General features: G+C 52.0%; 1 protein-coding gene across 2 annotated transcripts in view; it reads left to right on the top strand.

Annotated features, from left to right (window-relative positions):
• LOC132583767 (vigilin-like) overlaps positions 1–9082 on the top strand; it is a 123822-nt gene extending 114740 nt beyond the window's left edge. For both annotated transcript variants that reach the window (XM_060255420.1, XM_060255421.1), the window contains exons 23-28: positions 1233–1367; positions 1514–1657; positions 2810–2989; positions 4120–4236; positions 6353–6484; positions 7192–9082. In XM_060255420.1, the coding sequence (XP_060111403.1) occupies positions 1233–1367; positions 1514–1657; positions 2810–2989; positions 4120–4236; positions 6353–6484; positions 7192–7284 (801 nt within the window). In that variant the 3' untranslated portion in view covers positions 7285–9082. The remainder of the gene's footprint in view (positions 1–1232; positions 1368–1513; positions 1658–2809; positions 2990–4119; positions 4237–6352; positions 6485–7191) is intronic.
• Positions 9083–15933: the final 6851 nt, after the last annotated feature.

Here is a 15933-nt window from a genome sequence, read left to right as displayed (position 1 = left end):
ATTAAGCGGGGGGGCGGGACCAAGGGGTTCATTTGCTTAATGAGAAATAGGTAACAGGAACTGAATGAGGATTTCACTCTCCTGATGGATGTCAGTGAACTGCGGCTGAATTGAAGCGCTCGTGGTTGAAACTAAGCCATTCATCAGCTGCACTAAGGTGAATTGGCCAAAGGAATTTTTACACCCTGCAGTGGAGAATGGAAGGTTGCAACACACACAAAATAAAGCAGAGCAGAACTACCTGCAAGAAATGATGTGGGCCGGATCCCATAAGTAATCATGACTACCATTATTGTATGCGGGGGTCATTTTGCAGAAAAATAGGCAGCGGAGCTCATTACCATGACTCATTAGCATATGCCACCCCCCCCCAGCCAAAAGCAGCCCGATGCAAGAAAGGAGAGCCCCAGGCGAACGAGGCCTGCTTCGGCTGGCTAGAGATCCAGCCAGCCCAAGCAGGCCTCGCTCTCCTGGGGCTCTCCTTGGCCACCGTCCCCCCAGCGGTCAAAAAGCCAGCAAGCCTAAAAGGAAGTACTTCTTCACGCAGAGGGTGATTAACATGTGGAATTGACTGCCACAGGAGCTGGTGGCGGCTACAAGCCTATCCAGCTTCAAGAGGGGATTGGATAAAAATATGGAGCAGAGCTCCATCAGTGGCTATTAGCCACAGTGTGTATAAACACAGTGTGTATATATGTGTGTGTGTATAAAAAAAAATTTGGCCACTGTGTGACGCAGAGTGTTGGACTGGATGGGCCATTGGCCTGATCCAACATGGCTTCTCTTACATTCTTAAGCCACCCACCACCCAGAATCATATAAGAAGTTGAGAAAGGGTGGTGTGGGCTTCTCGAGGGGTTAATGAGGGCTGCTGGGGATGTGGCAAAGCCCCTGGTAGCTGGCTGCCCACTCTCCTAATCCAGGGATTGTTATGCAGCTGCACCTACTATTCAATGGACAAGGTAGGTGGGGAGGAAGGAAGGGGGGAGCCCTCAGAAAGGTTCAGGAGCTGTGCTCCTGTGAGCTCCTGCTGAATCCAAGGCCTGATCGTATGGCATTGTGTGTAGCGTAGCCAGGAGCTCCTCAGATTGCCCAGCAGCCTGAAGATGTAGCTCTTTTAGCGTTGTGCACCGCTTGGTGGCGAGCTGGACTTGTATGCAGCGAGAGAGGCTTCAGAGGTGCTTTGCCGCCTGCATCGCTGCTTCTGAACGCCTTTGCTCCGCGGTCCCCAGGTGAACATCTCTGTGCCCCAACCCGAGCAGCAGTCGGACGTCATCAAGATCACAGGCCTGGTCCCCAACGTGGAGCGAGCCCGGACCGGCCTCTTGGAGAGGGTCAAGGAGCTTCAAGCAGAGCAGGAAGATCGGGTACTGGCCAGAACACTGCCTCCTCCCCCCCCCCACCCCCATGTCTTTCCCCTCACTGGTTAGCTTCTGCTGGACAAAAAGGCCTTCGGCTGATCTAACTGCTGGTTTGGTTTTTGTTGTTGTTGTTCTTTGTGGCGTCATGGCAGGCGCTGCGAGGCTTCAAGCTCACCGTGAGCGTGGAGCCCAAGTACCACCCGAAGATCATCGGCAAGAAGGGGGCGGTCATCTCCCAGATCCGTAAGGACCACGACGTCACTGTCCAGTTCCCAGACAAAGGGGATGAGAATCAGGTGGGGGTCCCTGCTCATCAGCGGTAGAGCTCGGCTCCGGGGGGGGGGGGGGGTCGTGTTGTGGGACAAGCTTGCCAAAGTAGCTGGTTCACTGGTGGCCAAACTGCAGCTTGGATGCCACATGTGGATTTCTCACCCATAATGGTGTGGCTCTCCGAGCTGGTTTGGAGAAGGCATTTCTCTCTTTTAATCACTTTTGCCGTTTTCGCACACAGCTCACCTCGCAGTCACAATCCTGTTCCCTCCGCAGCGTCCGGTTAGATTTCCCACCATCTGCGCCGGAGTTACAGGAAGTGCCGCAGCTTCTGCGTAGCAAACGTAAACTGGGTCTTAGGGGTTAATGTTTGCTACGCAAAAGCCACGGCACTTCCTGTAACTCCGGCGCAGATGGTGGGAAATCGGACTGGACGCTGCGGTGGGAACAGGACTGTGACTGCGAGGTAAGCTGTGTGCGAAAACGGTTTTTGAGAATCCGTCCGGGGCTTTTTTGGTAGCAGGGACTCCTTTGCATATTAGGCCACACCCCCTGATGTAGCCAATCCTCCAGGAGCTTTCAGGGCTCTCAGTACAGGGCCTACTGTAAGCTCCAGGAGGATTGGTTAAAGTTGCTTTGTTTTCATCCCTTCCTCCCTCCCTCCCACATTTATTCTATGTGGCTTTTGCATTAAGCAAGAGCTAACTGATGGTTATCTGAGATTGGAAGGGACCTCTGGGGTCATCAACTTGCCCCTCCCTTCACACAGTGCAGGAGATCCACAAGTACTCCCCACCCCCCCCGCCTCCCAAATGAGCTGCTGTTGAACCCTGAAGTCAGTTTTGTACGTTTGGCCAGCCAGGTACACTGCAGTGCTGCCGGGTCTTCAGATTCTGGGCTGAATCAGCTTCCATGGCTTCCTTTAGTAAAGATGTAGAACAAAGATTAGGCTTTTGGTTTTCTTGAATTCTCGACCTCCTGTGTAGTCCCTGCTGTGTAGGACGAGGAAGTCTCGCTTCCGCTCTAACCCACCTTGATGTTCCACAGCAAGGGCTTTGGAGAGACGGGGGTTTTTCTTAGAAACCAGGGCCGAAGCCAAACGTCCCAGACTCCCGTAGATTCCGGCAGGATGCCCTTTGACTCTCAGCCGCTCTAACCCCCCGGCGCTCCCTCAACAGGACCTCATCACGATCACTGGCTACGAGAAGAACGCCGAGGGAGCCCGCGACGCCATCTTGAAAATTGTGGCGGACCTCGAGGAGATGGTCAGCGAAGACGTCCGTTTGGATCACCGAGTCCACGCCCGCATCATCGGTGGGCGGGGCAAGGCGATCCGCAAGCTCATGGAAGAGTTCCGGGTAAGGGCAGACGCCACCAGTGGGGGGGTCGGGGCAGGTGATCCTACCTGGGGTTGGGGTGTGGAGCCCAAGCTTTGCACACTGGAGCTTCCCAGGTTCAGACCTTGGCATTTCCCATGGAAGGGTCTTAGAATAATAGAATCACATACAGGGCATCTAATCCCCCCCCCACTCCCCGCTCAATGCAGGATCAGCCTAGAGCAAGGGCGTCAAACTCATTTGTTAGGAGGGCCAAATCTGACATAAATGAGACCTTTTCGGGCTGGGGATATGTGTGTTCCTATTTAAGATTAGGTCGCAGGGAGATCAACTTTATAAAAGACACAGACAAACACAATTCTTTAAATAAAACACGTTTAAAACATTAGCACTCGTTGGTCTTAAAGGTGCTTTCTTTGTATTTCTCCAGGGAACTTGGCAAAGGAAACTCTGGCTCTTTCCTTCCTTCCCCAGGGGACCAGGAGGGGGAGGAGCCTCAGCCAATAGAAGGAAGAGAGGCTCGGCTCAGTCGCTCTGCTGTGCGATTGAGCGAGCCTGGCAAAACAAGCTCTCCCTCCCCCCCCCCAATCCTCTTCAAGGGAGGAGCCTCAGCCAATGGAGAAAATAGAGGCTTCGCTCTGTAGCTCCTGTGCGATTGAGCAAGCCTGGCAAAGCAAGCTGTGATGCAGAAGGAAGCAAGAGAGAGGGAGAAGGAAGCAGACAAGAGCCAGTTGCTTGGGGGGCCTGATTTGGCCCCCGGGCTGCATGTTTGCACCCCTGGCCTAGAGCATCCCTGATCAGTGTTTGTCCAGCTGCTGCTTAAAGACGGCCAGTGAGGGGGAGCTGGGTAACTGATTCCGCTGTTGAATAACTCTTGACTGTAAAAAAGTTCTCAAAAGCTTGCACCCTGACTCTTGTCGGTTTCCTAAGGTGCTGCTGGACTTGAATCCAAGATCCAATATAGCATAAAGGGAGGGGGGGCGTTACAAAAGTATAGGATGTTATTATAAAGAAAGGGGGGGGGAGATGATAAATATTTCAGTAGACCTCAATATTATCCCTTATAGGTGACTACCCTGGGCTGTTCCATTCTACTGGATTAACTCACTGATGCATTCTGCTAATACCCAAACGTGCCCTTTTCGGAACAGGTGGACATCCGCTTCCCTCAGCCGGGCTCCAGCGACCCCGACAGAGTCACGGTGACGGGGCTGCCTGAGAACGTGGACGACGCGATTGACCACCTGCTCAATTTGGAAGAGGAATATGTGAGAAGGGGAGGCGGGGCAGTATTTGTGCAGGCAAGGCAAGCTGGTGGGGAGGACCGGATGAGGGTCTGTTGCTTTGTACGCTGTGTACGGTTAGCGTATCGGGCTAGATTTTGGGAGGCTGAGGCTCCCGCCCCTTTTGCGCCACACGCCTCTTCATCTGCTCTCCCTGTCTCAGCCCACCATTACACAGCCTAGTTTTGAGGATGAAATGAGGGTGGGGAAATCACATCTTGCACTCGACTCCTTGGTCAGTTTTACCTCTGGGTGTAGCTAGCGGGGATTGACATCGCTACAGGACTCGATGGAGATACTCTTGGGGGGGGGAATTCTAGCAGGATCTTCTTTGCCTATTAGGCCACACACCCTTGATGTAGCCAATCCTCCGAGAGCTCTTATAAGGCTCTTTTTTGTAAGCTCTTGGAGGATTGGCTACATCATTCCACCCCTCGATACCCTTATGCAGGTTGTTGTAGCAAAGGCCTAATGTGACTCACCAAATTAGTTAAGTCACTGCTGACTTCTTCAGGAAAAGCTCCTCCCCGCCACAAATTTGGTTAGTCTTTAAAGGGGCTGCTGGACTCTCATTCTTTCCAGTTGCTACAGACAGACTAACGTGGCTTCCCGCCTCGATCTAATGAGTTAAGGTCATTTCTTTCTAGCAAGACAGTATTGTGGCCGTAGCCCTCCACAGGTGACAAATGTGCATGCCGAAACGGCGGCTGCTGCTAGCGGTGATCACGGAATTGTAAGAGTTGGAAGGAGTCTTCAGGGTCATCTAGTCCAACCCCCTACACAATGCAGGGAATTCACAAATACCTCCCACCCCCAGTACCCCCTGCTCCATCCCCAGAAGATGGCAAAACCCTCTCAAGATCCCTGGCCAAACTGGCCTAGAGAAAAATTGCTGCCTGACCCCCAAAGCAGTGATTAACATAAGAACATAAGAGAAGCCATGTTGGATCAGGCCAATGGCCCATCCAGTCCAACACTCTGTGTCACATAAGAACATAAGAGAAGCCACGTTGGATCAGGCCAATGGCCCATCCAGTCCAACACTCTGTGTCACGTAAGAACATAAAAGAAGCCACGTTGGATCAGGCCAATGGCCCATCCAGTCCAACACTCTGTGTCACATAAGAACATAAGAGAAGCCACGTTGGATCAGGCCAATGGCCCATCCAGTCCAACACTCTGTGTCACATAAGAACATAAGAGAAGCCACGTTGGATCAGGCCAATGGCCAATCCAGTCCAATACTCTGTTTCACACAGTGGCCAAAAAAATGATTGATTGATAGATAGATAGATAGATAGATAGATAGATAGATAGATAGATAGATAGATAGATAGATAGATAGATAGATAGATAGATAGATAGATAGATAGATAGATAGATACACACACACTGTGGATAATAGCCACTGATGGACTTCTGCTCCATATTTTTATCTAACCCCCTCTTGAAGCTGTCTATGCTTGTAGCCGCCACCACCTCCTGTGGCAGTGAATTCCACATGTTAATCACCCTTTGGGTGAAGAAGGACTTCCTTTTATCTGTTTTAACCCGACTGCTCAGCAATTTCATCGAATGCCCATGAATTCTTGTATTGTGAGAAAGGGAGAAAAGTACTTCTTTCTCTACTTTCTCCATCCCATTTCCCTGGGCGTGTAAGAAAGGTCCATGAGAACTAAGCGCTGATGCGGCCCTTCCTGCCCTCCTTCCCATGACCTGCTGAAGTTCACAGGATCCTCATTGCTTCCGCATGGCCTCTGTTGAAAAACCTCCAAAGGAGGAGCGCCCACCACCTCCCAAGGAAGCCTCTTCCGCTGAGGAACCGCTCTTAACGGTCAGGGAGTTCTTCCTAACCTTTTGCCAAACATCCGACACGTCGCCGGCAGTGTTCCCTTCAAGCTGAGTTAGCGTGAGCTGGCTTGCAGATTTTTTAGCCTCCAGCTCACACCTTTTTGTCTTAGCGCAGGACAAAATGGCTCCGGAGCACACTTAATTCATCCAGTAGCTCATAGCTTTAATGCCAGTCGCTGGCAGAGTGGCATTTTTGCTCACGAGACTCTGCAGCTTAGAGGGGAAACCGATCGCTGGTCTCTCGTTGCAGATGATGGACGTGGTGGAGACGGAGACCATGGCCGCCTACATGAAGCCCCCCTCCCGCTTGGAAGAGGAGCCCCGGGGCCCCGCCAAGGGCTTTGTGGTGCGAGATGCCCCTTGGAATGCATCTGGGAATAAGGTCTGCCTTGACGCCTCAGCCTGCTCCTAGGCCGAATTCTAAGTTTGGTTAACAGATAGTGAGACGTAACACACCTGGTGGGGGAGGGGACTGGGGCTTGTCCGGGCACCTGCTCGGTAGACGCTCCAAGCTCAGAAAGCTTTCCCTCCAGAAACCACGAGCACTAACATCTCTCCGTGCTTCGCATCAACGATCAGCCGCCTGTCTCCTGTTAGTGGGTTTGTGTGCAAATCAAAAAGCCCGTTTATATGGGGCAGGGGTGGCCAAACTGCAGCTCGGGAGCCACATGTGGCTCTTTCACACATATTGTGTGGCTCTCGAAGCCCCCGCTGTTGGTTAGCTTGGAAAAGGTGGGGTTTTTCCCCTTTAAATCTCTTCTCTAAGCCAAGCCAGCCAGTTGCTTGGAGAATGCATTTAAAGTTAAAGTTGCTTTCTTTCCACCTCTGGTCCTGCCTCCCATCTGTTTTCCTCCCTCCCTCCATCAGCTGGCTTGGAGAGTCTCTTTAAAATCACTTTGCTAAACCAAGGTGGCCAGCAGAACGCAATTAAAAGTTGCTTTTTTCCCACCTCTTCTTCCCTCCCTCTCTCCCTCCCTCCCACATCTGACGTTCATTCCTTGTGGCTCTTAGCAGAAGCCAGTTTGGTCCCCCCTGGTCCAGGTGTCGCCTTCTCTCGAGCTGACTCTTCTTCTCCTTGTACGTTTTCAGGCTCCAGACGTGAGCAGCGCTGAGGAGTTCCCAGTCTTCGGTTCAGGCGTCGTCCCCAAGCAGACGTCCGTCTGGGGCCCCAAGAAGTTCTGAGCTGGGTGGGGAGGGGAAACGCGGCACTTCCCGGCCAGGCCCGGCTCCCACCTCCTTCTGGCACCGCGGCGGCTTCCTCAGCACCGCCGGCGCTCTGCCCAGCCTCCTCTCGCTGTCGGGATGCGGCCGACTCCTGCACTCCTCATATATATCTATTTTTTTTTCTCTGTGACTCTGTGCAATCCATTGACTGATCAAAAGCCATAGCCTCCCTCCCCCCCCCGCTTCCTCCTTTCCTCCCCACCACTGAGCCAAAGCAGGCTAGGTTGTAAGCACACAAACGGAAAAAAAAAAAAGCCTCGTGGCGAGTCCCCCCCCCCTCTCTCCTTTCCCCCCTCCATGCCAAATTCAGGGCAACGATCAATCCCAGCCCTTCTCTTAAGCCCTCAACAAAAGGAGCAGGTGAGACCCTCCCCCTTCCCCACGTTTGCTCCGTCCTTCCAGGTGCGGAATAGTTCGGCGCATGTTCAAAATCCCTCCGCAGAGGGACTGAGCGTTTTGGGGCTCGTGCACGGAAGATGGAGAGCTGGCGGATGGCTCTGAGGTCTTCCAGACCCACTTGGCAGCTTGAGGGAGGCGGCCGTGACCGCACTCTGCAAGCTGACCGAAAGAATCCCACTTCTTTGCCTCCCTGCAGGCAATTCCAGTAGATTTTTTTTTAAGCGTTGCCGAGATGGACAGGAAAGGCGGGGTGGGGAAAACGAGCAGGGTCTGTGAAGCAGCATCTTAGGAGCAAAACGTTTGGGTCCCTGGGCCGGAATAAACCTTCTTTACAAGCAAGGCAGCACTTTGAAACGTCGCCGCTCAGCAGGCTTCCCTTCTGCCCTCCTCTGCTCAGTTCGGCCGGCTTCCCTTCTGCCCTCCTTTGCTCAGTTCGGCCGACTTCCCTTCCGCCCTCCTCTGCTCTTCCCTTCTGCCCTCCTCTGCTCAGTTCGGCCGGCTTCCCTTCTGCCCTCCTTTGCTCAGTTCGGCCGACTTCCCTTCTGCCCTCCTCTGCTCTTCCCTTCCGCCCTCCTCTGCTCAGTTCGGCCGGCTTCCCTTCCGCCCTCCTCTGCTCAGTTCGGCCGGCTTCCCTTCTGCCCTCCTCTGCTCAGTTCGGCCGGCTTCCCTTCCGCCCTCCTCTGCTCAGTTCAACCCTAGCACACCTACCCTTTAGTAGAAGCCCTTTGCGCTTTTTTTGTTTGTTTGTTTTTCCATTTTCTCCCCTTCCTCCCCCCTTCCCCCTTTCTTGCTTTTGCTCCCCTCGTGTCTTCCTCAAGTTGCACTTGCTTTGAGAAGTTAGGAAAATATGCAACGTTGAACAAAAAGAAAAAAGACAGATGCTCTTTATTTTTTGCCCCCCTGCTTCCGTTTCTAGTCTCCTGCCCCCGTCCTGCATTCAATTCCAGATTTAAAAACAAACAAACAAACTGTGACTTCTGGATTTCTGTGTGCGTGTCTGCGTGTGTGGGTGGGTGTGGGTGCGCGCATGTGTGTGAAAGGGGGGAGGGAAGTGAGCACGGTGGCTCCCCCCGTTCCCTGATCTGATACTCTTCCCCACCCCACACTGCCCTGTCCTTATGACAAGGCAAAAGAAAGGGGGGGGGGAAGACCCTTAACCAAGTTTGTGAGGGCAGGGGGTGGTAGGGGTAGAAAAACAATTTACAAAAAAAAAAAAGTGAAGGGACACTCTTGGCCTTAAAGAAGAAAGGAAGGAATTAAAAACATAAAGTTGGAGTAAGGAAATATGCAAACTCTGTAGGTCACGCGGTGACTGTGGACTTTTCTAATTCCAAATAAAATGGAGCGGAAAAAAAACCCAGGCTGCCTTGAGTCTGCTCGTCTGGCGGGGGAGGGGGGGAATGATCTGCAGTCTCTTGGACCAGCGCCATGGACCGGTTTTGTGGAAGACAATTTTTCCACAGGGAGGAGAGGGGTGTGTGCGATGGTTTCGGGATGATACAATTGTGCACTTTATTTTTCTTAGTTTGGTGTGGTGGTGAAGTGTGCGGACTCTTATCTGGGAGAACCGGGTTTGATTCCCCACTCCTCCACTTGCACCTGCTGGAATGGCCTTGAGTCAGCCAGAGCTCTGGCAGAGGTTGTCCTTGAAAGGGCAGCTTCTGTGAGAGCTCTCTCAGGCCCGCCCACTTCACAGGGTGTCTGTTGTGGGGGAGGGGAGGGAGGTAAAGAAGATTGTGAGCCGCTTTGAGACTCTTTGGAGTGGAGGGTGGGATATAAATCCAATATCTTCATCTACCTCACAGGGTGTTTGTTGTGGGGGAGGAAGGTAAAGGAGATTGTGAGCCGCTCTGAGACTCTTCGGAGTGGAGGGTGGGATATAAATCCAATATCTTAATCTACCTCACAGGGTGTCTGTTGTGGGGGAGGTTGCTAACAGGCCATGGACCGGTCCACAGCCCGAGGATTGGGGACCTCCGTCTTAGATGATGCCACAAAGATTTCTTTTCTTCGGTGATTGTAAGACGGGACTTGAACGCCACCGGGGATGGTAAAGCTTTGCCCATTTGTCTCCTTTAAACGGGGCTGCCCTTTTGGCCAAAAAAGCAAGTTCACGAGCTCAGCTAGCACGGTGCCCCCCTCCCCCCATGTCTGCCGGTTTCCCGGCATGCCGACTGGCGCAAGGAGTTGCTCTGCATAGATGGCAGCTCAACGTCTCTTGGGGGTCCTGCTGCTGACTATGGGGAGGGGCCATGGGCTCAGTGGAAGAGCTGCCCCTTTGCAAACAACAGAACGCGTCCCTGGTTCACTCCGCAGCATTGGCCGCTTTAAAGGATCTGACAGTGGGGGAGGGGAAGGGTCTCTGCCCGAGTCTCTGGACAGCTGCTGCCCGTTTTGAGTAGTCGGTACTGTCTTCAATCGACCAAAGGGGCTGCTTCATTGTAAGGCGGCTACAGGGTATCTACCCTTGCCAGCATCGCCTTGAAACACACACACACACACCCCGCCTCTGCGAGAGGGAGAAGGGAGAGCGGAAGGCAAGATTGGGGGCTTTGACAACTTGCTCCAGGGCTGTGACCCTGGTTGGATTGAGCCTTAGAGGGTGCCAGCTGCACAGCCGCAGGACTGGATTAACAATTAGGCCAAGTAGGCACTGGCCTATAGGCCCCCGTGCCTTTCAGGGCCCTGGGCCGGCTCCCCTCCCCTCCCCCAGTTTCCCCCCTGCTTGCAGCCCTCCCAGCCTGCACGCGCAGCCAGCGTTACTGAGCCACTCTTTACCCGACTCGCCTGGTGCAGCTGCGAACTTGGTGTGGTCGCCACTTTTGCTCCTCTCTGCCTCTCCCCCGCAGCTTTGTCAAGGGGTTGGAGATGGGGGGGGGGGCGCTGCGACTGAGATGATCTGAGAGGGGCTCCTCAAGATATGGACCGCCCCGGGGCCTCCACGGGGTTTAATCCAGCCCTGCCGAGCCGCCAAACTTTGGAGCTTTGAGAGATGGATCTATACAGGCTTACGACTACAAGCTGTTAGCACACAAGTTTGGCTGTATAGTCTTCCACCTGGGACATGCACAAAGCATGCCGATGTAAATATTTTGTAACCCAGCACACGTTTATGGGCATTTCCAGTTCTCCCTGTGCTATAAAGGTAAAGGTAGTCCCCTGTGCAAGCACAAGTCGTTTCTGACAGGGGTGACGTTGCTTTCACGACATTTTCAGGGCAAGACGTTTTTTACAGGGCGGTTTGCCATTGCCTTCCCCAGTCATCTACACTTTCCCCCCAGCAAGCTGGGTACTCATTTGACCGACCTCGGAAGGATAGAAGGCTGAGTCAACCTCAAGCCAGCTACCTGAAAACCCAGCTTCCACCGAGATCAAACTCGGGTCGTGAGCAGAGCTTAGGACTGCAGTACTGCAGCTTTAACACTCTGCGCCATGGGGCTCTAAAGGTAAAGGTAGTCCCCTGTGCAAGCACCAGTCGTTTCTGACTCTGGGGTGACGTTGCTTTCACAACGTTTTCACAGCAGACTTTTTACAGGGTGGTTTGCCATTGCCTTTCCCAGTCTTTTACACTTTCCCCCCCAGTGAGCTGGGGACTCATTTGACTGACCTCGGAAGGATGGAAGGCTGAGTCAACCTTGAGCCGGCTACCTGAACCAGCTTCCGCTGGGATCGAACTCGGGTCGTGAGGAGAGAGCTCGGACTGCAGTGCTGCAGCTTTACCACCCTGCGCCACGGGGCTGCTAGCCCTGTACTATACCTGCTGCTCTTTGCACACTTTTCCTGCTTTATTCGACCTCTTCCCCCCCCCCCCCCCAACCCCAAGGCAATCATCCTCATCTTTTGGGTCTCAGAAACTGGGGAGGGGGGAGTCCTGAATTTCCTGTGCTTTTGAGTGCAAGGTGTCACAAGGAAGAACTCATTCCGATTTTTCTTGCCGTTTGTCTTAAGTCACTTGCCAGCCACTTTCTGTCTACTTTAGAGATCGCTCTGGCAAGTGGATACTGCTCCGGCACACAGTAAAAACCAGTTGCAGACGGCATCAGAAGTGTATTCGGTATATGTGAAAGCACCTTTCCTCGCCCCCCCCCTCCCAATCAGGTAGAATCATAGAGTTTGAAGGGACTTCCAGGATCATCTAATCCAACCCCCTGCACAATGCAGGAAACCCACAAATGCCTACCCCAAATTCACAGGATCTTCATTGCTGTCAGATGGTCATCTAGCCTCTGTTGAAAAACCTCCAAGGAAGGAGAGCCCGCCACCTCCAAAGGAGGAAGCCTGTTCCACTGTGGAACCGCTCTAACGGTCAGGAAGTTCTTCCTAATGTTGAGCCGGAAACTCTCTTGATTTAATTTCAACCCATTGGTTCTGGTCCTACCTTCCGGGGCCACAGAGAACAATTCCACCCCATCCTCTATATGACAAGCCCTTCAAGATGGTAGAGCCGGTCGCCTCCGTAGGTTCAAGTGGATAAGCCAGGGGTATCGAACATTTGTTATGAGGGATGGATCTGACATAAATGAGATCTTATTGGGCCGAGCCGGGCCCGATTGGGCTGGGCCATGTGTGGACCTATTTAGGTTGCAGATATAGAAACTTTTTAAAGGACACAGACAAACACGACTAAAGTTTTTTTTTAACTTAAAATAAAACATGCTTAAAACAATAGCACTTGTTGGTCTTAAAGGTGCTTTTTTTATATCTTTCCCATGGGACCCAGGGAAGCTCTGGCTCTTTCCCTCCCTCCGCAGTGGACCAGGAGGGGGAGGAGTGTCAGCCAATGGAGGAAATTGAGGTTTTGCTCTGTAGCTCCTGTGCAATTGAGCGAGCCTTGTAAAGCAAGCTGAGATGCAGAAGGAAGCAAGAGAGAGGGAGAAGGAAGCAGACAAGAGCCAGTTCCTTGGGGGCCTGATAGGAGCCCTCGGGGGGGGGGGCAGTTTGGCCCTTGGGCCACATGTTTGACACCCTTGGGATAAGCGTTATTTTTGAGCCAAGCAGGGCTCGTGTTTCTTCCCGCAGGTGCGTGTGGGAACAGTCTTGGCCTATGGAATGGCCACAAAGGGAAGGTCAGCTGTACTCTTCACAAACGGTCTTTTTTCTTGCAGAAAGACTAACCCTTAACTCCCTTGTTGGAAATTCAACGCCACCCTCCTTTCTGCTTAATACTGAAATTATACAGTGCTGCCAACTAATCAGAACCTGGGTTGACTATGATAATGGGTGTTATATCACACAGGTCGCCATTGTGAAGGTAGCAAAAACCGCAGGGACTCGTTCAATGCGTTTGCATTGGCTCTCCTCTCGCCTCCTTGGGAAGCATCATGAAACGCGAGACGGGCTCTTGCCTAATCCACAAAGGTGTCGTAACTGAAATTATACGTTGAATTGAGCCGACCGCAAACTGAAATGGCGTGAGAACGGTGGAACCCCATCTGGCCCAGGTGTGAGGGGCAACACAGTTCTTGCATATTCCATGGGATGCTGGGAAAGTTGGGCTCCAATAACTCAGCAATGTCGGTTTTACAGCAGAAAACCAAAATTGTAAAAAATGCTTTTTAAAAAATGATCCAGTGTCCTCACTGGAGCATGATTTAATTTACCATATTTGGCCAGTTCTGAGTTCAGTAGCACCTTAGGTATCAACAAGATTTAAGCTTTTCAAGAGTTGTCTATCCCTTCATCAGATATGAAGTAGCTGACAAAACAGAGATTTGACTGTCAAAAGCTCATATCCCCCAAACCGCATTGGTCTCTGAAGGGCTTCTAGACTCAAATCCATCTGTTCTACTGCAGACCTGACTTGGCTACTCTTTGAAACTATCCACATCTTTCAAAGTCCTATTTAGTGACCTTTAAAAAGTTCCCCCATGTTAATTTTGTCACAATAGCAAACACATTCATTTCACTTATTTAAAACAATTTATTTGTTGTCTTTCAGTTTGCAGGTGCTGAGATGGCCTTGGGTCAGCCAGAGCTCTTGTAGGAGTTGTTCTTGAAAGGGCAGCTGCTGTGAGAGCCCTCTCAGCCCCACCCACCTCACAGGAAAGGAGATTATGGGGAAAGGAGATTGTAAGCCGCTCTGAGACCGATTCAGAGACAAGGGCGGGGTATAAATCTGCGGTCATCTTCTACCTTCTGGGACTCAAGATGGCTTGTAATACAGATAAAATGCATTTTTTTAAAAAAACACTATTTAGGACTGTTAGCGACTCAATCAAATGCAATCCCAAATGAATATCTATAGCTGCCTCTTAAAGCCTCTAAAAGTGAGGGGTCCAGGTGCAACTCCCTGGGTAAGCGGTTTCATAATCGTGGGGCTGCCAATAAAAAGTCCCTGTTCTCGTGTACTCACCAATCTAGCTTTGACTGATGGGACAGTCAGGAAGGGCCTTGTTAATATTTCCCCCCACTACGGGTGGTTTAAATATTTATTAAAAACCAAGGCAAAAACTGATGGCCCTGAAAAGAGCTGACATGAATTTTAGCATAGCTAAAGAGCACTGCATAACATGGTATGTACGCAGTCGTACACTGGTCTACACGAACGATTTAATTTCTTCCGTAGAGGTCAACGGAGCAGTTCAGTTTCACCGGTGTGTCTCATCGGTATCAGTTCCGTGGCTTGTCACTTCTTGGAAGGCAGTGGTAATTACAGGATCCCTTTGGTCAGCTGAGGAAACAAAGGGAAAAAACTTTGGCTGGACATGCGGAGTCAAAACTAATCAGGCGAACTCATAACTTGACCGTTTTAGTTTTATTTTTGTCCATCTTTCTCTGTGAAATTTGTCAATGAAATCAATAGTATGTGACGTCTGATAAACATAATGGGACTCGGGTTACGGAAGCCTGAAACGCCAAACGTGTTAGATGTGATTGACAAGGGTGTTGCATTCATAGAAGACAGTATGGCGGGAGCAGGATAATACAGCAAACAGACAAACAGAGGTCTGACCTTGACAGCCCAGGCTAACTTGAACTTGGAAGATAAGCGGGGTCAGGCCTCATTTTGGGCAGGAGCTCCAGAACATCTACATTTTATTGTGCTCTTTCGTTCTTACCCCCTCCCCCCAAATCCTGGCTTCTGGGCTCCATTGCTCAAACCCCGTGAGAATTTTGCTGAACTCTTAAGACGTAAGCTTTCTAATATTTTTTGCCAACAGAAAAGGAGGAAATAACCAAAACATATAAAGCAGACATGGAAATCCGCATCAGTTTGGTGTCGTAGTTAAGTGTGTGGACTCTTATCTGGGAGAACTGGGTTTGATTCCCCACTCCTCCACTTGCACCTGCAGGAATGGCCTTGGGTCAGCCATAGCTGTTGCAGGAGTGGTCCTTGAAAGGGCAGCCTCTGTGAGAACTCTCTCAGCCCCACCCACCTCACAGGGCGTCTGTTGTGGGGGAAGAAGATATAGGACCGCTACATTTTGGTTTTTTGATGCAATCGCTCTCTTTCTTAATGAACATTAATGTTGCAATCCCCTTGTGAGGTGCTGCCACTCAACTTTGCCCAATCTGGAATCCAGGCCTCCGCCCTTGTGTCTTTTCTAAGAGGTGTTGCTGATGAGTAACCCCTTTTGCATGCACAGGGGCACAGACGACGTCCCCCCCCCCTTTTTTTGTTTTTTTGCTTTGAGAAAGGACCAAGATGGATATCAGGAATCGCAAAAGCGAGCGTGGGATTGACCAAAAGACAAATTTCTCCCGAATTCGGTTTGGCCCGGTGGCTTCCTGAGAACTCGAGCCGCCTTGAATCAAAGAGCAAGGCGGGGATACAAACAAATAGCGACAAACCACACACACACACACGCCCGCCTGGCTCCGCCCTCGTTCACACGACCAGAGAAGACCCCGTGTCACCCACAAGCTCCGCCCATCCTGGGCATGCAGGTGCGCCCTCTGCCCGTCGCCGCGGAGAGATGCGCCAAGGGGGCCCCTGGGGCATCTCTCGTCCTATTGGCGGAGCCGGCGGAGCGACGCGAGGGGAAGCGGCTCAGCCATTGGCCGGCCGTGCCGGCTGGAGGGCGTGGCTGAGGCTGGAGGTGCCGGCACCTTGGCCGGCTGCAGCTGGGCCGGCTCAGAGGCGAGAGCGAGCGAGCGGAAGGCAAGGCGAGCATGTGAGACATTGCGCAGCGGGCATGTGAGCGCCCGGGGCTTCCCTCTGGGATCGGGGCCCCTTCCAGCCGCAGTTGCCTCCCTCCCTTCCACCTT

This window comes from Heteronotia binoei, chromosome 15, assembly GCF_032191835.1.
Source record: "Heteronotia binoei isolate CCM8104 ecotype False Entrance Well chromosome 15, APGP_CSIRO_Hbin_v1, whole genome shotgun sequence".
Classification (NCBI taxonomy): domain Eukaryota; kingdom Metazoa; phylum Chordata; class Lepidosauria; order Squamata; family Gekkonidae; genus Heteronotia; species Heteronotia binoei.
Note: the sequence above shows the minus strand (reverse complement) of the source record. Positions and strands in the feature narration are given on the sequence as shown.